General features: G+C 38.2%; 1 protein-coding gene across 2 annotated transcripts in view; it reads right to left on the reverse strand.

Annotated features, from left to right (window-relative positions):
- Positions 1-25,228, reverse strand: part of GABRG2 (gamma-aminobutyric acid type A receptor subunit gamma2) — a 63,966-nt gene extending 38,738 nt beyond the window's left edge. The window contains exons 1-3 of one of the 2 annotated variants that reach the window (XM_056502585.1): positions 25,075-25,219; positions 1,669-1,817; positions 15-82 (exon numbers count right to left, since the gene is read on the reverse strand). In XM_056502585.1, coding sequence (XP_056358560.1) covers positions 15-82; positions 1,669-1,817; positions 25,075-25,181 — 324 coding nt within the window. In that variant the 5' untranslated portion in view covers positions 25,182-25,219. Of the gene's footprint in view, positions 1-14; positions 83-1,668; positions 1,818-25,074 lie in introns of both variants that reach the window. The other variant, XM_056502586.1, reaches the window with a different exon arrangement.
- Positions 25,229-26,178: the final 950 nt, after the last annotated feature.

Consider the following 26,178-nt stretch of genomic DNA (forward strand, 5'->3'; position numbering starts at 1 on the left):
AATCCTTTACCTACCATATTGATAGCATTCACAGGGCCAATGCTATTTACGTACATGTCAGTGTGAATTATTGTCGGTTTAACTGCAAGAGAAACAACAAGAATCAGTTACCAACGAAGGTCAAAATCAACTACATGAAAGTCAAGCATGAGCATGTTACTATGGCATCTCTCCTCTGTGGTTACCCCACATTTATATGTGCATATAAAATAAATACAAATTTACAACAATGTCTTCAGTTTGAAATCAGTTGGAGATACTTTGAGACAAATTCTTACATCATTTATTCTATCAAAACAAATTCCCTGATGCTATGAGAACAAATACTGAAGCCAGTGCTGATAGCTTAGAGAGGCTCATCTGACTGAGAGGATCTACATTTTCTGTCAGGTCACAGCACCACATCAAATCAAAACACTATCAACAAAAGGAAACTTATTTCTCTTATGATGCCTTGCATCACTTGTTTTACATTATAATGCCAAATGCAACATGACTACTGTTGCCTGCATAGGTGGCTGTAGATAAGTAACAATTTTGTGAGCCCAAAGCCAAAATACTTAAGGCTAAGGCAGAAATTAATAATAGTTGTTACACTGACTTATTTTGAAATTACTCCATTTCAGCTTTATTCTTCTTAGATACCTTGGCTGCAGCATGATTGGTTTTTTTACCCAGATGATTTAGGAATGCCTTACTTCCTTCTGTTTCTAAAGTATAAGTGAAGACAAATTCCTCTGCTAATTTGCACTGTATACTTACATTGTAGGTTAATGATTCATGTTATCCTTCACTGTGAAAAATTCCTTAGTTTATAAGCCTCTATAAACTTGTTACCTTCCTTCATTAACCTTGGTGCTCTCTGCTCTCCTCTGTCTGCCTCATCCATGAAACCTGTGCCTTTTTCTATAATCCTCTTACTTCTGTATCCTTGTCTGCCTGCTCTGTGCACTCATGGGGCTTCTCAGACTGACTTGCAGAAATTCAGGGATCTTATTTCCCCTGATTTTTACCTCAGTAATCAGAGGAGAGGAAGATTCCTCCAAAATGTGATTCTGTCAAATAAGACTTCCATTCTGAGTCCAGGCTTGGCTCTGTGTTTGCTGTGGAATCATCTGGGCAGATTGGCTTTGCTTGACTGCAGTTATCTTTTGTGAACTCTTGCCCTGTGCCCTGGTCTGTCACCTCCTGCCCTGCTGTGTGAGCAAGGGCCAGGCTGCATCATCTGTGCAGCCCTGCTGCTCTCAGAGGCTCTGTATCCATCACATCATTACTAGCATTAGGCTGTGTCTTTCTGGCCTTTCTTTCCAATGTATTATTTGTGATTCTCTAACAGCACCTCTCAGGTAGAAAAGAAGAGAAAAACTTGCTTTTTCATTCCCCAGAAGTTATATTCTGAATGTCCTATGCAGGTAAATCATCACAAGCTGCCTTATTCAGCAAATTATATCATTCTTATTAGATGTCTTCAGGTAGATTCAGCAATCTTAATTTATGTCAGCTTCCAAAATCATGGCTACTTTACATGGCTCTGATGTTTTTCTGCACTGCATTTTATTCCCGTAACTACTTTGAGTGGATTCTGCTTCCTAAATAACATAATATGACATGACAATCCTTTCTCTTCACTGCTTAATCAAAAGTGGTATAAAAACAAAGCCAACATACCTCCTATGTCAGGTCTCAATTTGTTGTCATATCCTTCCAGCAAGCCATTTAAAATAAGAGTCACATCACTCTCATGGACTTTGGGAGTCAAAACCCAAGTCTTATTTGTAGTGTAATCTTCATAATCATCATCTCCCTTTTGGGTGGAACTATTAATGAAACGAAAATGAAGAAAAGAAAAGCCTTGAAAAATACAAATTTGGCGGTAACTTCTTGGGAAAACAGCACACACACATTTCAGATTTTAATAATACTGTAAAAACATTTTTAAAATTTCCCTTTTTCAAAATTAGACTCCCACTAAAGATGCCAAATAACAGTTGAGGATACAGATCACTTTATCAGCATTTCCTTTTAATATGGTTGAGATCACATTCTGTCTGTTCAGAGGAACATCAGTGCTTATCACCTTTGTCATAGCTATTTTTTCTCTCATTGACTCAGGTGGGACCTGTTATGAAACAAATCTGTCACTTATGCAACTCTCCACCAAAATATCTCTTATTATGTACACACTGTTGTTGATTTACTTCTATCAGAGAGAACTATTTGATGAAACACATTACTGACAAGACCAATAAATAGATTTGCTCAGACAAACTTCTCATGCAGCTTTTCTCCACTCTGATGAACTTTAGTTTATTGTGCATTTGGAAAGCTGAGCACAAATTTTTGCCAAGGGTTTTCCTTTTCACTTTTGCTCACCAGAACCCACAGAAGATAAAAAGTCTGTCTGCTGGGTTTTTTCTGCTACTCAGAAGTATGAGAGCAGATCGAATTCAACCTGCTTAGCACATTAAAAAAAGCAAGTTTGGAGTCAGAAATGTGTAGACTAGTGTTAATGGATGTTTTGTTTTCTCAAAATCGGTGCCTCCAGTTCTAGAGAAGAGCATTGAAACTACTTTAGAATATGACATAATCAGATATTTTCATTTCAGAATGTTAGTGGTAATCAGCTGCACAGTGCTAGGCAACTGTGTGGTTTTTTTGCATAATATGTCAGTGTTCTTCTTTTCTGTCCTGCTTCTGTGACAAAGTTTGAATGCTGCTGGCTAGATATGGAAAATCTTAATGATGCTACAAATGTCTTAATCCAGTGGATAGAGTTTGTATAAGAATGGGTGAAAAGCAGAAAAAATAATTATTTTCCAGTTTCATCCAGAATCTGAAAAGGAGTGGGAAATAGCCCAGAGAAGCAGATTGTCAGGGATCTTCTGGCACACAAGGTTAAAAGAGGCACAGCTGGTCATGGCCATGTGCCTATCTGGGAGCTCCAGCTTCCCAGTCAACAACTGGCAACCCAGCCTCTTAATTCTGGCTGCACAAGCCTGGACCTGTGGTGTTTTATTAGGAATCAACAGCAAAGTTTTAATTGGCAATATGGTCCATAGTCTTCTGCTGGTACTGACAAACAGGCCAATTTCATTAAATTGGGAGAATTTTTTTTTTCTATTCAGTTGTCTGGAGTTCAAAGATCTAATTGTAATTCAAAGAAACATAATTGAAACCAAATTCTCTCTCCTGGAGGAAAGGAAATACTTCTAAAAAAAGTCTTTGCAAACAGAAGGCACTAGATTATATGTTTTCAAACTATGCAAAGCAAATGAAGAAAAATAGCTTTATTTATAAAAAAAACCCTTATTCATGTTTTATAGACAATTAAACCACCATTCTCTGAAAAAAAAATCTTTTTCTGAATGGAAAAGAAAAAATAAATCAAATGTATTCTTTCAGAAAGGCAACATGTTACTGAATATCAGTGCAATGAGAAAACTTCAAAACTCAAACCAGCTAATTAGTAGAGTCTGGTCTGCTAGACAGTGCAAGATTAGAAGAATGTTTGTCTAGACATTTTCTCAGATCTACAACAATCTTATTGAACAGCAGCCCACAGTAACTGAAACTTCCATTCCATCATGGAAATTATTTGTATGACAGAAATAGCTGTTTGTCTGCTCATCTCTCATCTCAAGTCACTTTGGTACTCCACATCTCCAAAACCAGCAAAAGCTTTATGAAATTAGTGGGAGACAGAGGAGAGAAGATACAGCCAATGTAGCTGGGGAAAAATGCAACTGAATTCCAGCTTTTATAAGAATTCCACAAGGATCATAAGTTAGCATGGGTATGCAATTGTCTGTCTGTGTAAATTTGCATTCCAGCCAGAAAAATCGAAGGTGCTTTTCTCTCTAAATGAGCAGAGCTTTAGTCATGCAATGCCATTAATACAATGAAAATTATAATGACAAAGCCCTTTTCATCTCCTTAAGACTTTCAGATCAGTCCTTCTCATTATATGGCTGAAATTTTGCAAGTGCTTTTAATGTCCAACCCAAATTTGTTAAAGCCTGGATTATACCCAAATGCATATTGAAATCTATTTTTATTTTTCTGACTGCTAGAAATTTTCAAATATTGCAATATAGATATGAAAAAACAATATATTTACCTATTTGCAGATTAAACTATAATTTTTTGAAAGTTCATCTTTCAGACACTGATAAAAAATCTCACCATTTGAGATATTCCCACTGTGATATTAATGCCACTGCAAGATGTCTGCAACACTGCTTTACATAAATCCATAAATCCATACATTTCCCTAGCTGGAAAAGAGATTACTTAAGAGGGTCAGAACCCAAGCTTGAAACTTCAAACCATAGAGTAATTAAATTTAGGAGGCACTTTTGGAGGTCATCTGGTCCAATCCCTTCTCATTTTGCCAGCTGAGTCTGCATGTGGTGGCTCTGATGGTAATCACTTACAACTATATGTATATATATATACCTATATATATAGATGTATGTATATATATGTGTGTGTGTAGCCATAAGTGTTTAACTTTCAGGGGGATCTTTATATGTCCGAAATTACTTGAAATATATCTCCACAAATCAAGGAGAGGGCAGAAATTACTGGTGCTAATAAGCATTTATTAATTTCAATGTGATTTTCTTCATAATATATGCAAATATCTATAAAATAGTATCTCACTCTACAATTCCATAAAAAACTCATAGTGCCAATGAGATTTTTACCATGTCAGGGGCTAAATGGGTTAAACTAATGTTTTTTTCTTCCTTCCTAAAGCAAACACATACTAATCCTAACCCTGCATTGAGGTTGTGACTTGATTTATAAATTTTCTTGGCTCTTTTGAATGCTCATTGGTGAGGAGTAACTTTAGCACAAGCTGAGGTTGATATAAACTAGGTGTTCAGGAACTTCTTCTTCAGACCTTTGCCAGTGCATTTGATCCATACATTTCTTTGCAATACTTCTGGGCAATATTTAATCATTCTTGGTGCAAGTGTAATCCCTGTGGGCAGAGGTAAGCACTGCAGGGGGACCTGGGGTCACCAACCAAGGGAAAAAGGATTAATGAAATGATGTCACTTCCATTGTTATGGGCCCCTTAACACTAAAGGCATTATATCTATACTGAAAATACAACTGAAATTACTGCTGCATTAGGAAAACAATTTTCTTCCAACTTATTGATCCTTCTTCAGAAGACATGGTCAAACTCATTACTTAAATGTTTCATTAATGTGCTGTTACACCATTCTTTTAGCAGCTCAAAGGCACCCTATGGTTTGGGAAATTTTTTTTATTTTTTTATTTAAATAAATTCAGCATGATTTTTTTTTTATTTTGTGCTTTGATTTCCCTGGAAGTTAGTTTGATGCCTATGTAAAAATAATCTGCCCTTTAGTAAACCTTAACAAATAATTATATTAATGGTATATAACTGTCTTACACTGTTATTCTTTCAAGTCTTTTGGCTTAAATTCTTTAATTCAAAAATTAATATAAAGCATAGGTTACCCATTTCAAAACTGCTGTGTTTTAGTTAATTGTTAACATAAAGTCAATACTGTAGCTTTGGATGATCTCTGCTATCATCTCTATATCAAGACACTGTAATGTGATTTCCAGGAGAATCAAATGTAATGTTTCTTGGAAAGACACTACCATGTGTTGATAGAAACAGACCATGAATTATTTGATAACACAGACAGCAGCAATAATTTTGCAGTCTGAATTGGGGGACAGATTTGGCACATCTTTTTTAAGTAGTGAGCAATAACTTACAAAGGATATCCCTTTGAAATAAGGTATTATTTCCTAATCCACGAGAACATGATTTTCACAACTTGTTACAAACAATAGAAGGGAAAGAATACTCTTCTCTGGCAAAAAAGCCTTCCAAGCTGGTCAGTCTTTCAGCCTTCAGAGATGAGGTCATATATTAATTCATCAAAATCTCTGTAATTCTGGTGACTTTAAATGATTTATGCCAGTTTGTACCTGCTGTGGCTCTTCCTTTAATTTTTCTAAATGTACAAAATTAATTTTAACTACTAACAAGAATTTTGTTGTGAAGCTTTACCTAACAGTGAATTGCTAATTGCATTGTTGTTCATAAGCAGAACCAGAGTAGCCACCAAGTGCCTAAAGGGAAAGACCTGTAGCAGTACTGAATAGCTAAAGATAAATAATTTAAATCTAATTAAAATCTTAATTTTATTTATCAAAAAATTCAGGCAATTTCATCTTTTATACAGAGCAAGCTATAGAATTTTCACCAAAGATTTAACAAGCTACTTGATCATAAACTGAGTTTTCCATTGAAAGCACCAATAGTTTCTACCACTCAGGTAAGAACTGAAATAAGGCTTGCCAGTTCACCTAACACTTTAACTAGCACTGTTTAATTTACTGAAGAGTCGAGTTCGATTCATTTTCTGATGTGCATAAAAAATTACCCTAATCTATAGGTGATCCATCATTCATGGTGATAATCAGGTCACTAAGAAGGAAAGATGGATTCCAGGCTCCCACTGTGGATGCAGAGATGCTGCATGCAGATGTGACATATGAACATGTGGAGAGAGCAGATGTGGAAGAGAATACAGTGTCTCTATTCCTAACAGTGTCTAAAGTCTCCCTTGTAGACTCACATTTTGAGTAAAGATATCTTGATTGAAGCAGAAAATGTTTTCACAAAGCTGTGCCATGGATTCTCTTGTGCTGCTTGTTTTTGTTTCTGTTCCGTGCATTTGTGTTGTTTAAATCCCAAGGCTATGCACAGGACTGAGTTCCTGCTCCTGCCATAAAAATGGCACCTATTTTCTCTTTTACTACTAAATGTTCACCACAAATAGCAACCTTTGATTTCATTAGGACTGCAAATCTTATAATGCAAAGATTAATCTCTACCCAAATAATTTCCCACATCAAAGATGGAAACTTGGATGTTTTTCTTAAAGAGAGGAAGAGAAGATCCAGTCACTTATCAGAAGTTCCATAACAGAAAAATCTGGACTAAGAAATCACTGAGAAACTGTCTTTCAGTCCTACTCCTTCACCTAAAGTTGAGCTGTTGCAACTACAATTCTGGATGAAATTATAAAGTTCCAGAAGAGCCTGAAATGCTGGATTCACAGAGTTTCCAGCTAAGCTTGTATTCTCATGGCCACAAGAGTGTATAAGTTGTATTTTGGCCATTTGTTGTAGCCATGCAGTAAAGGGGCCTGAGGAAGTTCACAGGAGGAAAGAAAATAGTTTTGACCTCTATTCAGTGGTTTGGGTGGGGTGAATTTTAGGTAGGTCACCTGTAGAAGATTATTTCCTAGGCACTCTTCTGCTGCAGCTATCATTCCATGTACTACTCAAATTATGAAATGTAGTTAAAATCTTGGCATGAAATGATTACTTAAAACAAAGCAAAGCTAAAATTTTCTGGCATCCCTAAGCCACAGAGGGACTGAAGTGCATATGAAAATAATTATTAAAATAATATTAATGTTCCCATAAATAAATAGGTAGAGCTGAAACAGATGATGGGACAAGTCTCAAAATGGTTTTTTAAGAGGCAACAATTCTAGAGGAGCACAAATGAATGCTCCTAGCAATGACTTCTCAGTCATCTTTACTGAACATGGAGGTCCCAAGCTGCCAGCAATCAGTTATTTCTGAAAACTGTGCCTGCCCTGAGATTTAAAGGCTGTCTGGATTTCTGTGGACATTTACACTCTCTTCCCCTGAAGAGGACACCTGGCAACACAGCACTTATGGATCATGCTATGGATTTTACAAGCTTTCTTGCAGTCATTCAGCAGCTTCCAGCAACCTCACAGGTGTTTCTCAGCCATTTTGAGTAAAACAGTCCAGTTCTTAAACCTCTTCACAACCTTCTAAAATATTAAATGGCAGTGGTGGTTTTGTATTGGTGTCTATAAAACTGTCCATCACAGCAGGCTGATTTATCTTACAGTCCTTCTACATCTTGCCCAAGACATACACTCACATTACTGCACTGAAGATGTAATAAGTTTTAGCTCTTTGTAACTATTGTTACAGCATCTATCTTCCATATTTTCAGATTCAACTGAATTTGACTTCAGCAAGAGTTTGTAAAGAAAAGTATAAAATGAAAAATTTAACATGGTTTGCATTTTTATCATTCCTGTCATTTCATGAAAACACTTTAGAAAAAAGCCCTTTGGAGTGCGTTTATTGAGAGTGCTAACAATAAAACTTCTGGTTTGCAGTATTTACAGTGTTTTCTAGTTCGCTGTGCTGAAAAATTGTAGTGCCATTTCTGCATTGCACAACTGCTTGGATTGAAGTCATGAGTTACCATGAGAGTTGTTGTCCCTCTTAAAATATTTCTAGTTTCAAGATAATGGGCTCACAGCCAGTTGCCACAAAAATTACCAGAAACAGAGACCAGTGTTAGCTGCTCTGGCAAAGAACCAAAAGCTGAAATGTAGCACCCAGTTGAGAATCTGTTTCTTCAGCAGAACATTGAGGTATGTTGTTAAATAAATTCATAAGGGATATTCATGTCCAGTTCTATCAGAACAGATTGGTGTTATTAACCAGTTACAGAACTGATGCCTAGAAAGGCTGATGTGGAACAGAGACTAGACAGTTAAAAGGAGTAAAATAGGTATTTATTGAAAAGCCTTATAAGGATGAACTTTGGGCAGTACAAGAGCCTGGCCAGGGCTGCACCCGGGTTGAATCCAAGATGGATCCGTCACAAGTTTTTAAAATTTTATAAGTTTTGGTTCATCTGCATATTGGGGTCAATTTTCCAACCACAGCCCAAGGTTATGAAGTCTCAATTCCCTGGCTTGTCCCCTTCCCTTCAACATTGTTTCTGCTTTTGAGTAAGGGTTGTCCTTGACTCTCTGGCTGGGGAGGGATTGTTTTGTCTAACTCCTCTGTGAAGAGAACTTACTAACACCTAATATCAAGAGGCAGAGTTACACACCAAGCAGCAGAGAATCTGAAAAATATAAAAGCTAAAACCCAAGGCATCATTTCCTCCCTTTAGAGGCTTGACAAGGCATTTACCTTCACAAGGCTTCACCACAATATAGAACTTGTGGGTATGGAGAGGAATTGTATGTTACCCTGAGGGAGGATAGCAAAGTATAGAGAGATGAAGGAAACTTTAGGCCACTAAGGAATAGAGAGACAATTATAGAAACAAGCATACATCATTCATTTTGAGCTCTCTGAGCTTGAAGTGCAGCATTTATAGTTACTAGAGCTCTGGAGGAGTCTAAGATGTGATCAGGTGATTCAGATAATCCTCCATAACTTAAGATGAATATTTCAATTTTTTTTTTTTTTTAGCTGGAATTTTGTATGACTATGTTTCTTTATATTTTATTTACTGGAGGTTACATAATCTACTTCTGTATCTGTTTTCACTGTGGTTATGGATATTCATGTTAGCAGTGAGCAAAAGCATTAGAAACAAACAGAAAAGGGAGAAATAGCTATAGCTATTCTTCTGCACCAGTAATAGGGTTAGCTTCAGTTGATCTGCTTTATTTGAAAGCATCTACCTATATCTAAGTGTAAAAGGTTTAATCTTGGAATTATGCAAACCTCAGAAGGTTTGGTTTTTGTTTTACATTCTTCTTTTTGTCATTCCTCTCCCCTCCCATCCCCATCTCTCCTTTTTAAATTTTTTTAACCATTCTGTGAATCTCTGAATGGAACTCTAAGGCACTTGGAGCATGATTTTTGCCTGTTGCTATTACTCAGCTCCTGCAGATTTCCACTATAGCTAGCAAATCTCAAGAGAAAACTACTATTACTGAAATGTGATTTGACTAGGTATGTTTTAACTTGAGCTCCCTTCATTTTTTCTGGCAATATTTTATTGCATATAATTGTCATCTGTTAGTATTCCATGTGATATCTCTTTCCCAATGATGTGCATTGCTTTTATAAATGATAAAATCTCATAATAAATTAAAATGTTCAATTCTCTTCTCTAAATGAGAAATATTAGGAAAACATGGATGCCCTCCAGCCATCTATTTAAACAACATTAACTCAAAACCCCCAATCCTATTGCTCAATTAGACTTGAGAAATGAAGAACTAGGCCCTTGTTCTGTAATACCTTATGAGGCACTCATATTTGTGGTTTTTCAAAATTCTTGCACAATTTTTTTCTGTATTTTGTCTGAATGGTAATTTTACCCAGAAGGAAGTCACTTCTGGAATGAATCACTCATGATGTAGTCATCTTCTCATCACTATCTGTCAATGTTTAAAAACAAACATGTGAGGTGTTAGAAATGTCAGCAGTTTTGCTCATTGAGTAACACTCCTGAGCATTTTTTTGAAATTTAAAATACTTTCCTTTCTTTTTTTTTTTTAATTGGTCTGCCAGTGTGATCTATAAATTCCAGTTAGGCTGAACATAAATTCAAGTTAAGCTGCATATAAATCCTTGTTAGAATTCAATCAGGGAATGTTTTCATTCTCCATCTCAGTACACAGAAGAGCACTATAATGAAGTGTTCTGGTGTTGGGCCAGGAGCCAGGAGCTTGGAATGCTTACCCCAGCTAAGGGACTAGTGTCCTACTTGCTGTGCTAAGCCAAGTGGTATCTTCTCTGCATGTAAGTGTAAAGCATTTTTACAACAGCAATAAGCACATAAATGTCCCTTATTACTTGTGTTTGGTGAAGACTGGGTATGATGTTAAACCATCTCATGATGGAGGAGGAAACAATCCCTAACCATTCCTTAGGGGATGACTTTGCACTGTGCTTACCAGCAACCTTAAAGCCCACATTGTTGATAAAGCAAGTGGGTCAGATAATTCCTCAATGTTCAGGGAGCCAGTTAAAAATAAATGTGAAACTAGTGTAGGTTTTTTCTGAGTGTATTAGTAATTCTTATTTCTCTCAGATCATGGAAGTATCAATACTGGAATGTGCAAAGAAATTCACTTGAAAAAGGAGCAGAATGAACAGAAAATAGCTGCTCAATACACATCTTTAATTACATCATGATGTGGCTAACTCATTCACAAAATAAGAATAAGCAAATGGTGAAAATTAGACTTTTTTGTTATTTCTTTTTTAAACAATGCTTCTGATTTAACTTCATTTTTAATGCATGGTAACCAATAGTAACCCATGTGTTCCCACATAAACCAGCTTATATCATGCAAGACGCTGTTTGCACTCATGCTCATAAAACAGACTGTGCAGGGGTGGATGTGGAATTCACTTCTGATAACAAGGTAGATGTGTGATACACTAAGAATGTAAGTGGCAAACTAAAGTCTCTGTATCAGCTGAGCAGGAAAATTGTCAGCAAGTATTCTGCAATTCCCCTATGGAAATTATTTGTTTTGATGGACTTTCTTTGGTGGTTAATACTATCAGGATGCCTCGTGTCAGGGTCTTAATCCTGTGGGACATATAAGCATGCCAGCTCCTGGGTAAGGACTGTCAGCACCTCTGCTCTAAACTGCACCCAGGCAGGGATCCTCAACTCACCCCATGACAGTTTAACCTGAAGAAAAGGAGCTTTTCATTCCCTACATCTCTCTGATGTAGATTGTAGCCAGGTGGGAGGGGGTCAATCTCTTCTGCCAGGTACCAAGGGACAGCACAAGAGGATACAGCCTCGGGTTGCTCCAGGGGAGGTTGAGGCTGGATGTTGGGAATCTTCACTGGGAAGGGTGTCAGGCATTGGAACAGACTGCCCAGGAAAGTGCTGGAGTCACCAGCCTGGAAGTATTCAAGCAGCATGGATGTGATACTTGGGGACATAGTTTAGGGGTGAATGTGGCAGTGTGGGGTTAATGATAGGACTCAATGACTTTTTAAGGCTTCTCCAGCCTTAGTGATTCCATGATTCTGTGCCTTTACCCTGCTGTGCTGTATTCTATTTCTCAATGCCTCTGCTGTTGTAGTAGCCTTCTATTCTGCGTACTGCACAGTGATATCAGTAACTCGTTCTCCATGGAGTCATGGATTGTTACTATTGTCTAAATAAAACTGGTTGCACCATATAAAAAGTCAAATAAATTAGCCATAGATGTCTAGTCAATTAGATAAATGGCTGTGGCAGCTAAACCAAGTAAAACAAAGCTGTGGGCAGGTCAAGAGGAGTTCAGACCCTGACAAGCCTCTGTCCTGAGGCCCTACAGGCTCAGTGCAAAACAGTGGCTGGGGTGGGCTGCTGGGCTGCAGATGCAGATGGTGCTTCCAAAAATCATCACATAAATTGTGATGCAAAGCTGATACATCTTATTTGCCTATTTATGCCCCCCTTTTCCAGAGACAATTTCAAAAAGAAATGCTGGGGTCCTGAACATTGTCTAAAAAGCTTACTTTGGATATGTAGTCCATAGAAAGAAAATTTCACCATTCAGCTATATTCAGCTATCTCACTATATCCAGCTTTATATGCACGAATTTCAGAACCCTTTTTTCTGAAAAAATGGTCAATTGTTTTAAAGGTCCTAGCTAATAAATATGACAGTGATGCAGTAATTTATTTTAGTGAGAACGAACTGTGTATGGGCTCACTCGGTGTCTTATCTTTTTTCTTTTTCTGTCAATCTCCAATAAGTAAAATGTAAGGCACATAACATGCAAATTCTACCTAGCTCTGAAGTTTTTGATGTTTGAGTGGGTTAGGCATAATGATCACTGCAAAGCCTATCTTCCCATCCCTTGCATTTGAATGTGACTATTAAGGCTCGTCAAAACACCAGGAAAGTAGGAGCAATCTCTATTCCATACAAATAAAAACATCTAGCTCCCAGAATTTTCTTTTTCCTCTGCAAATATTTTGGCATACCTTTTTTTGTACTCATCAGCATTATAGAATTTACCTTTAGAAATTGTCATTGCTCTGATTATGGTCAGAGAAGTTTTTCCTCATAAAAGGAATGAAAATTTTACAGAGAAAGATACTAGAAACTTCTTTTCTAAGTAGATATTATTCAGGGCTAGAGGCTGGATGCCTCATGTCTGTAAAAGAGAGAAAGAATAAGAACAATAACCAAGTATAAGCAGAAGCTGTGAGTGGGTTTGATTAATGTATAAAACTGTCTTCAAGGGTCAGAAGTATTATGGATCTAAGCGTAGACATATTCCAAAAGCATTATTCAAAACACTTTTTTGAGACCCAAGTTTATCCAGCATTATTATCAGTTTATTTCTGAATTTTCTGGAGAGAAGAAACCATATTAAAAGCCACTGAAGTAAAACTTTGCATGTAATTTATTCCTTTGAGATCCTGAGGAGTTTGGCAAACACACCTCAGGATAATTTGTTTAATAAAAAACAGGTGCTATTCTAAGCCCTACAGTTTTCCAGGACAGATTACCAAAGAAACAATTTAGAAGAGAGGACATAAATGGAATACATTTGCTGGCAAACGTTGCATTTTTAGCTTATATCTCTCAGATTTTCTAGGATTATGCTTTCCCTACTGCCAGCTGCTCAGTATTCTGACCCTTGTGCAGAAAACCTTGTTGATAAACATTTAAACACAAATGAAAGTATGTTCCTGGATAAAGGCTTGAGTGCTCAAAACTTTGCAAAACTGAAGGCCAGCTTAGCTGCCTCAGCCTGTTTTCCAAGGTGTCATTGCAGACATGACATCTTTGTTAAAGAAATACATTGTTTACATGCCATTTGGAATTGTTGCTCCTTAACTAAAATGAAAGGTCCTATTTAAAATACCCACTATTTATAATTGGAGGTAATTTTACTATTAAGCTTCAGGGCTTTTCATTAAATCCTTTCATAACTATTTTATTGAGGAGATCAGAACATTGCATATGCAAGTAATGATTGCAGTAACAAATGTTTCTCATTTTTTAGTCTGAATATGTGTTGCATTGAATTTACTCACATCTGTGCTTGTCTACTATAGAGAGATGAAGACAGAGCCTTGGGGATAGTAACAGAAGAATTTATTTCACAGATATATTTCCTCTTTCTTTTTTTTTTTTTTTTTTTTTTTTTTTTGCCTTCCTTAACAAATTGCATAATTAAAGCTGCTAACAATTTTCTCTTCTAGTATTCTCCATGAGCCTTCACATACTCAGAACTTTTTCAAAGTTACCATAAGAGCTGAATTTCTTGGTTTCTGGCCAAAGATTAATTTCATTTCAAAGCCTTAAATAAAATCCCCTTTTTGAAATCAGTAAGGCTGAAATTATTCCTCTTCCCTTTTAATATCAAATCTATATAGGGGTTGTTTTCCCACATATATTCCCTAGATGACAGAATAGTAAATTTTAGAACTCATTTTAGAAATAATCCTTAGTAAGAGGTATGTGTACCAGAGTAAAAGTAGTTGCCTATTAAGTGCTTAAAATGCATTAAATGAGTAAAACAGTGGTTGAAAGTGGTTTGATATTAATAGCAGGTAATTTGGAATTGCTTAATTTAATTTCAGAGCAATGAACTGTCCCTGGAGGGGCTGGTGGCACGTGCTGGGAGGAAAGATACACTGTCCTCACCTGGACAAAATAGCAGTACCTTAGATTTATAACCTTTTGACATCAAGGAGGCAGAGCTGTGGAACTGGATCACAATAACCAGCTCAAAGAAAAGTATTTTCACCACTTTTTCTTACATAGGGGTTTACAAGCCTTGTTAGTTGTGCTGGACATGGAATTTAGGAATTTGGCCCAAAGGATTTGTCATGACTTTAATCTCATGTGCTACATTAGAGCCTTATTAAGGTTTTAAGTAATTTTCAGTGCATGCTATAAGTCTTTAAAGCAGCTTAGTGGGGTTTTTTAACATTTCCTTTAGAAACCAGAAAATAAAATGAGAAAATTCATTGTTAATGTATTGTTGATTTTGCCCCAAAGAGCTTACAAATATCCAATATGTTTATTCAATACAATGTGGTCTGTGATACTGGTTAATTATTTGGCTTCAGTAAAATATTTGTAATTGTATTCTAAGGACCTCCAAGTATTTTACTGCTGGTAACCTTCCCCTCTTTCAAATCCTCACCTTCCCAGAAAATAGTGACTTCTTTACTCCATTACAAAACAAAATTTTAATACTCAAACACATTTGAGCTCTCACAGGGTAGAGGAGCAGAATGCATCATTTAAGTTACATATACAGAAGCCAAAAGATGTCTTTTCAGTGTTCAAGTTCAGCTACCAAGACAGTTCTTGGCAGTGTAAATATCATTACATGGGTCACATGCCCCATCTTCTTTCTGAAGCCACTCTCAGCTTTCTCACTTGTGTTCTTCTTCAAGTGTGGAATGTCTCTGGTCTCTGGCTCCCAAAACATACCCAGGCTGTCTTCACTTCATGCAAATGATTGCCTTGCATTTCTCACCTTTGTTAATCTGAACACAATAACTCATTTTACCAATCCCTTCGCTTGTTTTCTCTTTGAAACATAGAAGCTTCTTGTCCCTATGTTAAAAATGTTGCATAATTCTGGTCTTCATAATTCACTTCCAGATCAGGCTTAGTTCTGCCTCTTATTCATAGCAAGTGTACAACCTTCCTGGACTCATGGCTGAAGTCCTTACTCCTTGAATTAAGTAACTCTAAGGGCTATCAGTAATTCATCTAAGAAGGTGAACCTGACTGTAATTTTATTTATCTATAAATTAATTTGTGGTATTCTTCATTCACTGACATTTGTGTGCCTGTTTGCCTTTCATTTGTTTTATTTGTTTGGGCTGTGGTATCCCAGCTGTCTTGAAAATATTGTCCATTCCCAAAAATAAGAATGAGTTAATGATTTACATATAGAATTATGTTATTGATTTTTAGGGGGTCAGGTGATTATTTTTCTGCACAGAGAGTCAGTTCAAAAGCTTAAATTTTGGAAGAATGGCTTTTAGGGCAGAGGCATTCATCAGGGTAGCAGAGGGGAAAAGCAGCTGTAGACTCCTTGATAAACTGTTTTCTTTTGCCTGCTTCAGTATCTGCTGTCCACTCAGTTGAAGCCCTTTGAGTGTTAATTTTTAGCATGAAGTCTTTTGTGTCTTCAGCAGCTCTTGGAGAGGAAAAGCAGAGTACAAGCTCTGCCACCCTTCCCTGGGATGTACACAAAATGTCCAGGAGATAACTGATCAGTGTGTCTGATTATCATGGGCACATCTCATTCTGCTTTGGTGACACACTTCTCCACCTTTAGCAAATATATGTGCAGTTCAGTAGGTCCCAGAGGTGCATCACTTAATAACATATTGACTCATACATTGATTAGTTTAGTAAGGCTTTCCAGCATTATCTGATTAATTGCTCTTAATGGTTCTCTTTCTGGTTCTTTCTCCTGCTATCTCTTTTTCTCTCTTGAAAAATAATCTAAGGGAATTAAATGAAAGTGGAATTTAGTGGATAATCCTCAATCTGTTGCAGCAGACAGAGTTCTATTTGGATCTGAAGATATCTTGCTGCAGATTAACAAAAGCTTCATATGACCAGAGCATGCTATTTGTGTTACACAATATAACATTGAGTCACTAGTGAAGGAAAACTCTCATTTTCTCATGTCATCCACGTCTTTGGGGGGAGGAATTCTGGCAGAAGATTATTATGGGTATGTATGAGATCCCCCTTAAGCATTTCTCATCAATGTATAGAATCATAAGTATTTTTCAGCAGAACATAGAGCATTCAAAAATTGAAGAAGATAAATAGTAGCTCAGAAAGAAAGGTAGCCTTTTATCTCAAAGGTTCACATTAAAGTCCAAGATGACATTCAGTAAAAAATACAATTTCATACATGACTGCATCATACCTGCATCATTTGGAAAGACTTAATACAAGCATAAAAAGTAAATAACTTCTTATTCCATTCCTTCCAAAAGGTCCATTATTATATTTTATTTATTTTAAATAGCTTTTTTACATATATTGAGCTTTTATTTCTGGTAATGATTTATGTATGTTTTGCTGGCTGTCTGCAAACAGATGAAAGTTCTATCTTGTAAGACTAACATTTAGTTTCATGCACAATGGCCAGATTTCACAGCTAGGCCTACACATTGTGTTGTTCTTTACTGAATATGTGTGAAAATGTCCTTCCACTAGATCTGAAAAAAGAGAACTGATCCTCAAGATAAAAAATCTGCAAACAATAGTTATTTTCTTTATTAGTGGTGATCTGTTTCACTAGGATTCTTGTATGATTTACTGAATTTCTGTTGCCTGCTATCACTTTGCAGTAACCATAACATAGTCATTACTCTGTGGTATCAGTGGTATTTTGTGTCATGTACTGTGCATCTGGCAGCTGCCAATAGCAGAGGATAAGAGCAAAAGATAAGGACAGAAATATCCCTGATAAAATCTCTCCTCTTCCAGAAACATGCAGCTAGAGATTTCCTATAATGAAATGCTATTACTAAATTAAATGGATTTAAAAATATTTTTCTTATCTTTGAATCTATATAAATATTTGGGCTCTGCATCACCCCACTTATTATACAGAAAAGCATTTTCATAAGTTTTCAGCCAGGGATAATATCATTGCATGCTCTATGCCCTTTATGTAAGAGAGAACAAGTAAAGCTGCTGTAGTCAACTATTTCCATGTTGCTTAGGACATCACATGAAAAAACATTATGCAGCTGAGGCAGTCATTTACATGGGTAGGTATTTCTTACATTTCTCTTCCTCTTATGCAGTCACTGGTGGTTTTCATCAGCATTAAAGCCTCCTTTTTTTGACAGCAGTTGTGTTAAAAATATTACTGTTATATAAATAAGAGGATATCACTGTGTCTCAGACTGAATACCCAATATTCAGTCTGACAAGACTCACATATTAATTTCCTGTCACAACTATACAAATACCCCAGAATCACACTAGATATAATCCTCACTATTCTCTCAATAGTGTTCTTCAACCTACTACCTTCACCCCTCTTTTACCTCAGTTTGTCTGAGCCAGTTGGCAGGTGTTGGAACTTCTGAAAATATGTATCTCCCACTACCCACTCTTTTTTCATATGGATGAAAAAAATATATAGTCCTTTTGTAAACTTCTCACATTGAAGGAGATGGTTACACATTCTGATATAAATTCTAACCACTTCATATGAAAAGGTTAAAAGCAAGTAATATTATTTTTTGTTTTGCTGTTTACTTTTTGGATCAATGCAAAGCTAAATTTCTTCTTAATTAGAAGAATCAAATAAGCAGGTTACTTCTGGACATTAAAATAGGAAACCAGACCCAATTCAAAGAGCAAAGCTCCTACCTAGTGCACTACAGCTCTCCTGAGGGAGATGCTCACCTAAATAAAATGCCTGTGAAGACATTACACCTCCACAAGTATACACTCTAGGTGAATTCAGACTCTCACACTCTGCTTTTTACAGCATCATGACAATTTAGGCCATAACCCATTACCACAAGGAAGCATGCAGTGAAGCTAAGTTTAAAGTCATCAGAAGTCACTCACCAAACTGAGTCTAAAAAGATCGGTGCATCTAGAACGGACACTTTATACTGTTCCTTTCTCATCTCTCCACCACCTAAAGTATCTCTTCACCCTCCTTTTTGTGTGTTGGACATTTTCCCTAGGGGCAGTTGTAGTTTCTGATTTCATTGGTGCTCAATGAGTTTTAGTCCCATTCTATGAGAAAGGATCTTCCTTACTAAATAATAGTTATATTTACCTGACTATGGTGATGGGCTCTTTTTTCTGGAATTTATGGTTCTTTCCTTGTATTTTCTGAAATCTTTTTGTTCATTGCATAAGGAATGTATCTTGTTCTAAGTAAACACCTTCCTGCTTTAGGCCTAAAAAGTTTACATCTACTTGCAATGAAGTAATCTGGATGCCCATTTCTAAAACGAAAATGAATACATCTCTTTCTCCTATATTGCCAAAAAGAGTCCCTGGTGCTTGTTCAGAACTTCCATTCACAGAAAACAGCTCATTTTCTAGAATGGAGAAATTCCTTTTTGTCCAGAGGGCCAGGAAAATACTTATGTGCTACTTAAGATCAATTTACATTACAGTCTGTGGACTGAAGTGGAGTGTAAAGTTTTATCTGTATAGAATAAAAAAGAAAACAATGAAGGAAAAAATATTTAGAGGTACTGTGAATCAGGTAGCTGGAATGCTTTTTTCAAAAGCATTATGCAATGTAGGAAATACTTTTCAAAGATCTTTACTGAGTTATAATTTAATTTTGGGTGATTTCCCAGTTCTTAGATGACCACAAAATTACTTGTAAGGATCTACACTGGATAAGCCCTGGATTTTCCTTCTGCAATGGACTGATTTCAGTGGAACAGGGGTTACTGAGAGGATAAAATGTGGCCTGTCATGTGAGAAGATTCCCAGAACTGCTGAGATTTTCAGCATTAGGTGCTGGGTATAACATTGGTTTCTTAATAGGCAAAACTGGGAAAATGGACAATTATATCTTATCATTCAAGGTAAAAGAAATTTGTATTGCAATAGAAATCTGTTTTTAAAAGTACAACACTAAATAGGCTATGGAGCATGACAATGAAAAAAAAACCTCTTCAGCTCTGCCATCCTGTATAAGGTTTTGGGGTGGGTTTCTTAATCTCTGTATTTATATGTGTGTGTCCAGACCCTTTTCAGTGGTGCCCAGCAATAGGACAAGGAGTTATGGCCATAAACAGAAACACAAGTTCCACCTCAACACGCAGAACTGCTTTATGTTAAGGGTGGCAGAGCCCTGGAACAGCTGACCAGGGAGGTTCCTGGAGTCTCCCTCTCTGGAGACATCCCAAACCCACCTGGACACATTCCTGTGTCACCTGCTCCAGGTGACCCTGCCTTGGAAGGGGGGTTGGACTGGATGATCTCCAGAGGTCCTTTCCAACCACATTCACATTAGTTAATCCCCCAGCTTCCACTTTGTTCTTCACTTGCAATCTTACACAAGTCACTGCCAGTTTCACACAAGCCACCTCTTTTTTTGCATTAAGGTTTTCTGAGTGGGACTGCAGTGGTTTGCAAAGCGGCAGTTCAGACTGCACCACCAGAGAACCCCAGTACACTGCTATGCTAAAAAATAAGTAATCAAATGATCACTCTAATAGAATGTAGGAATATATATGTAGGAATATATATATAAGTTTACAGCTGGAGTAGCTGACAGTCACAGTAACAAGGGGAAGGCTAAAGGGCACTGAGCCAGCTTCAAATGAGCCAGTGCATCTCTGCAGCACAGTGCCAGGCAGAGCTATTGACCTTAAAACTGCCTCTGCTTTGGAGTGTACTTGAATGTATGTCTACCAGGTACTGTAAAGAATCAACCATCCTGTGAGCATGTGCACCTGATACTTGTCACCTGTGTCTAATGCTTTTTCTAGTAATTTCATTATTCATTATTAAATTCACAATTCAGTTCTCTATTGGAGAAAGTGGTGGTCATTACCCTAAATATATAGGAGTTTAATTGTGCTGGGACTGAGACTTGGAAAGAGTTCCCCTTGATAAGATATTTTCTTCTTTTCATTTCATCCATTCACTCCTATTCTTCCCTTTTAAATTTTTGTGCAACTGTTACAGAATTTGGTGACACGTCAATAGAGCACATGTAGCATAAATGAAAACAATGTAAACACAATCCAAATCAACAAGATACTTTTTCCAGGTTACCATTAATCACTAACATTTTAAACCCTAAGGACCTTAAAGCATGGTTTGGATGGTCATGAAGAAGACATATAATATGAATAATATGGGAAATATTTCCCATTTCCTAATATATCTTTACTGTAGTTAATTTCTATAGTTTTTTATTACCAGCTTTCACATTTTAGATTTTCAAAGATTCAAACTTTCTGAGAGACAACTAACATAACATTCCATACTGGAGTATTTTAGAATACATGTTTTGGCATGCAGGTATAGGTGGTTTAGTCACTACAGCAGAAGTTGGTTAAAGAATTTCATCCATATTTCTAAATAATATATTTTCAAGTAGGAAAAGAATGGCTATAGTCTTTTTTTTTTTGTCCCATCAAGTTATTAATAGTAGAATTTAACTTAATTTTCAAATCTACTTTAGGTCATTAGTTTTGGTACTCTTTTTATGACAATAATAGCTGTTCTAAGTTTATGTCCCAGCACTACTGCTCACAGCACTCAGGAGTGCAGCATGGCTATAAAAAACACATAGGTAGGCCTTGTTCCCCCTGACATGCTTGAGTAGTGCAGGTCCTGTGTGCACACAGCTGTAGCTCTGCTGATACAAACACTGGAGTATATATAATATTCAGTTTCATGGTATCATAGAAAAGTCATATATAAAGTCATATTTTAATAGCACTTAGACCCACATCTATCATGGCACTTCTTTCTTTTAATCCTTGTGAGGTGAGGAATTGTCTTTTGCTGAGCAACTCCCTATTCCAGTAATGGGACCTCTGGCTTAGTGTGAGTGTTATACACTGTGTGAAAGTATTGCCAGTGTATGAATCACTAGAGCTGCAGGATTAACACCAAACTGATATTACCAAGTTTTACAGTAATTCTAAATGACTGTCCATCTGAATTATATTATTTTCATCCTTGTTTTTAAAACTCATCACTTTACAAGAGTAAAAGAATTTTATTTACACCCATGTTCATTAACTTACTGATGAAAATACATGTACTCACTTAGGCACCAGATTATTTTGATACTAAAATGATTGCTTTATTTATGGGGTTTTTTTTGATGAGTCTTGAATGTCTTCAATTTTAGGCACGTAGCTGAGCATAAAAACATTGCTGTGAAACTACTTGGGCACAAACAAGTGAAAAAAAGAAGTCCTACGTTTTCCACCTGAACATTAGTTTCTACTGTATTGTGTAGGTTTTGCTGGCAAGCTCTGCAAAAAATCTAATAAACTCCATATATAAATAGTGTGCACAGTACAGCTTTAAATAATTTTGAAACTTTGCTGGTGAGTTCTATTGCATGCAATGTTTTGAATACATGTTACATGTTCAATAAGGACAATAAAATAATTAGTTCCTATTAAACCACATCAGGTGTACAAACATATTTTTTTTAAAAATCTTTTAAAATTGTCTCTTGATTTAAAGATTTTTTAATGTGCAATTTTCAGAAATTGGGAGCTTGATCTGACTAATTTTCACTGAACACAGCTCCAAGCCCATGTGATGGGCTGCACACACACTGCTCTTACACTAACCTGAGGGGTAAGATGAGGAGGGAACTTTATGCAAGAAGTTTGAAGTCTAGTTATGAATGTCAAAAATCCAACTGGAAGAAGGCACTTCCTAAAACTTTAGTGTGCCCAGTTAGAAGGATGTGCATTTAATAAAACTGACACAAATTCAGTAAAGCTAAAATACCTCGGTGTTGTAAAATGACATTTTTTCAGAATCCATTCATGATTTACTGAAGTCAATGCTAGAATTTTAGCTACTTCCATTAATGCATGACTGGCGTCTTAACTTTCCTCTTCTTTCTTCAATCTTCTAAATATTAATGATTTTGCAACAATAAATTTCTCTGCATAGTAATTTTTTTGTATTAATAAGGCTCAAACTTCTGCACAGTAATGTTAATCATTACTTTGATCAGATGCTGCAAATACTTAAACTTCTGTGTGTATTCTGCTTGATGTCAACACATTTATTCAGATGTATAACACAAAGCACCTTTATTAGTGTTCAGTTGGTCCTTCAGAATTTCAGTGTCCAAGAAAAGTGGTCCTTGAGTTTCTAAAACTAGTAACAAGGTTTATTCCACAACGAGGAGGGAAATGCCCTGATTATTAGAATTAAAATCATATATGCATGTTGATACACTTAAAATATTTCTATAAAGTACTAAGAATAATTTTCCCTTTTTTTTGGCTACATACAGAAGATAGCTACAAACAGAATATAAACCTTTTTGCTGAAAAAAATTTTATGTTGTATTATGAAGAGATTCTTTTAAATCTTATGAAATAATTTTGGCGAAATTCCTCCCAGGCGATGCTTTGCTGAAAGATGAGTGAAAAGAAGGAAGTGTGCTAAAATAAGTATCTGAGATTATTTTAGTGGAAGTTTTATGTCAAAATGATATGAAAGCCTGTATCATAAAATCCTGTAAAAATTGAATTTTCTATTTCTGTATTCAGATAGTAACCATAACTGGTTCTATAAGGGTTGAAAATACCTCACACCTGTCTTACTTCCTACACCAAAGTACCCTCATGTAGGCTCATAGAGTCTTATCTCATTTTCTACTCAATTTTCAACCGTTTTTGGTTTCTTCTCAGAGGAATTCTTTACAAAGTCCTTTCTGTGTGAAAAAAGTTACTCAAAAACCTAGCAACTTTTCATTTCCCCAGCCAATCTTTATGGCCTTTTATTTGGCTTACAACTAAGATCTATAGTTGCAGGTATGAAGTCTGATTTTTCTTAATAAAAACAAACATTATTAAAAGAAAAAAAAAAAAAAAAAAGGCAAAAAAGCCAGAACAGAACAAAAACCACAGCAAGAACCCACTTTTTGGTATGGTATTGTCCAGGTAAAAGGAAGGAAGGAGAAAGAAGGTAAATTTGAGGAGCTTGTGTGAACCCAGCACTAGTAATAGCAAAGAGAGTGGCACTAACTTCTCGAAGGTATCAGTGGCAAGATGGCTCATGCAGCCGTGGGGAGCAGCCCATTGCCACCTGAAGGGCCACACACTTTGCCGTGCAGAGGTATTTTCTCACCTGACTTGTTAAATGCACAGTGCACACATTTCTGCAGGGATGCCCGCTCCAGCACAAAGCTTGGCACTGCAGCAATCCTCCCGCCCTCCACTTTCTGCTCATCCACATACGAACTCCTGCTTCCTGTGCTGCTGGGATTTTTACCCCTTTGCATTAAGGCGCATGATGCACGTATGCAGCACACACGGGGTGTCTGCCGGCAGAACGCGCCGGGAAATGGAAACACTCAGCTCGTGCGAACCCGAAAACCATCGCAGCCCTGGGGAGGGATGTGAGGGACCGGGGCTGGCAGGGACCGGGGGGTGTGAGGGCCATGGGGGATGTGAGGGACCCGGGAGGGTGTGAGAGGCCATGAGGGGCTGTGAGGGATCCGAGGGGGTGTGAGGGGCCATGGGGGGGATGTGAGAGACCCGGGGGGATGTGAGGAGCTCAGGAGGGTGTGAGAGGCCATGGAGGATGTGAGGGATCCGAGGGGGTGTGAGGGGTTCAGAAGGGCTGTGAGAGGCCCAGGAGGGCTGTGAGTGATCCGGGGGAATGTGAGGGACCCGGGAGGGCTGTGAGAGCCCCGCGGGGATCTGAGGGACCCAGGAGGGCTGTGAGGGATCCGCGGGGGTGTGAGGGGCCCAGGAGGGCCCTGAGGGGCCATAGGGGATGTGAGGGGCTATGGGGGCTGTGAGGGTTCCGCAGGGATGTGAGGGGCTCAGTTGAGCTGTGAGAGCCCCGGGGGGATGTGAGGGGCCATGGAGGGTTCTGAGGGGCCATGGGGGATGTGAGGGGCCCAGGAGGGCAGTGAGAGCCCCGCGGGGATGTGAGGGGCCCAGGGGGGCTGTGAGAGCCCCGCGGGGATGTGAGGGGCCCAGGGGGGCTGTGAGAGCCCCGCGGGGATGTGAGGGGCCCAGGGGGGCTGTGAGAGCCCCGCGGGGATGTTAGGCACCCAGGAGGGCCGCGGGAGCCGCCCGGAGCCGCCCGGAGCCGCATCCCTGTCCTTGGTGCTGAGCCCTGCCCGCGCTCGCCGCCAGCTCAGCCATGATGGGGCTGCCCGCTCGCAAAACAAGCGGGATCGCACGGACATTCTGCCGCAAAACACAGCTCGCCCTACAACTCCATGCACCCGAGCAAGCGATTAACGCAGAGATAAAAGGCTTCATTAACATGGCACCAAATTCTATGAGCACTCCGGCATGTACCACCATCACACGCACCCGCCGCTCACCCTCCCTGTGCCTGTCAGAGCGACAACAATTGTAAGAGAAATAAAACATTCTAAGATCTCAGCTGCTAGACGCAGATGAATGCGATGCCACTATCCAAACCTCTGGCATTCTCACGACAGCTCAGCAAATTTGCAGATTCTTCAACCCCCCCAGCCCTCCCTCTCCCCCCACCCTCCCAAACAGAATCAGAAAGCACATCTTACCACTGGATGAGAGAGAGGAACAGAAGTGCCCACACCATCATTTTGAGAGAAAATGCAGGATTCAAGAATGCAGTGCTCCCCAGGATTGTTGGATTTGGAGGAATCATCTCTATTCCAGCCCCCCCCACCCCCCCCACCCCAGCTTTTTCCCCCTTTCCTCTTGGTTGCAGATGGATCCGTCCCCTTCCTTAATTTTTTTTTTTTTTTTTTTTTGGTAGTAGCTCTCCCTCCTCCCTACCAGGTCCCGTCAGTGAGATGAGACATTGCGCCCAGCTGCGGGAATTAATATGCAGGGGGAGAGAAATTAGATCTGCACAAGCCCTTTGCAGATATAATCAGAAAACGTCAGCTCAAGCAGCAGGCAGCAGCTTCCAAATCTAGGGAAATAATATAATTGGGAGAAAAGGAAAAAAGATGAAACCCAAACAAAAAGCGAAAATCACAGACACTCACAGAATAAAAACAGTCAAGGGAAGGAGCACGTACACATTTACAGAACTGCTGACACACATGCAGCAAAATCTAAACAAAAATAAAGCAACAAAGAGCAAATGAGAGAGGAAAAAAGAAAAAAAAAGAATAAAGCAATGGAGATTGTGCCCGAATGCAGATTAACTCTGAGGTCAAAGTGGAAATGATGCACTCTGCTGCAGCACAGATTAACACATGCGTGGTGTCAGCCAGGGTGCTTTTTAACCTTTGATTACACATATGCAGGCAGCCTGGATTTTCATTTTGGAGCTGAGAAGGATTTGGCAGGCATAAAAAAGGAGGTTGGAATGAAAAGCTTGCCCTATGCTGCTGAGCATCCTCATTTTTCTAAACAGTGTGGAAATCGTGATGGCAAAGGGGGAAAAAAATGAAAGGTGGGATGGGGGAGTGGAAAAGGGAGGGATTGTTGTTGCTAAGTAACTCAGGAAATGGGGAAAGCAGCATTGGTGGAGTCAGTATGAATGAGGTGATTTAGTGTGTGATAGGATTAGGGGGAATATGCAAGGTTTTTATCTCCCCTCCCCCTAATAAAACGAGGCTATACAGACACAGGAAACACTTCCTGGCCAGAGGGGAAACACTAGAGGACTACGGAAGATGGATGCTGCCAAA

This window comes from Oenanthe melanoleuca, chromosome 13, assembly GCF_029582105.1.
Source record: "Oenanthe melanoleuca isolate GR-GAL-2019-014 chromosome 13, OMel1.0, whole genome shotgun sequence".
NCBI classification, from domain to species: domain Eukaryota; kingdom Metazoa; phylum Chordata; class Aves; order Passeriformes; family Muscicapidae; genus Oenanthe; species Oenanthe melanoleuca.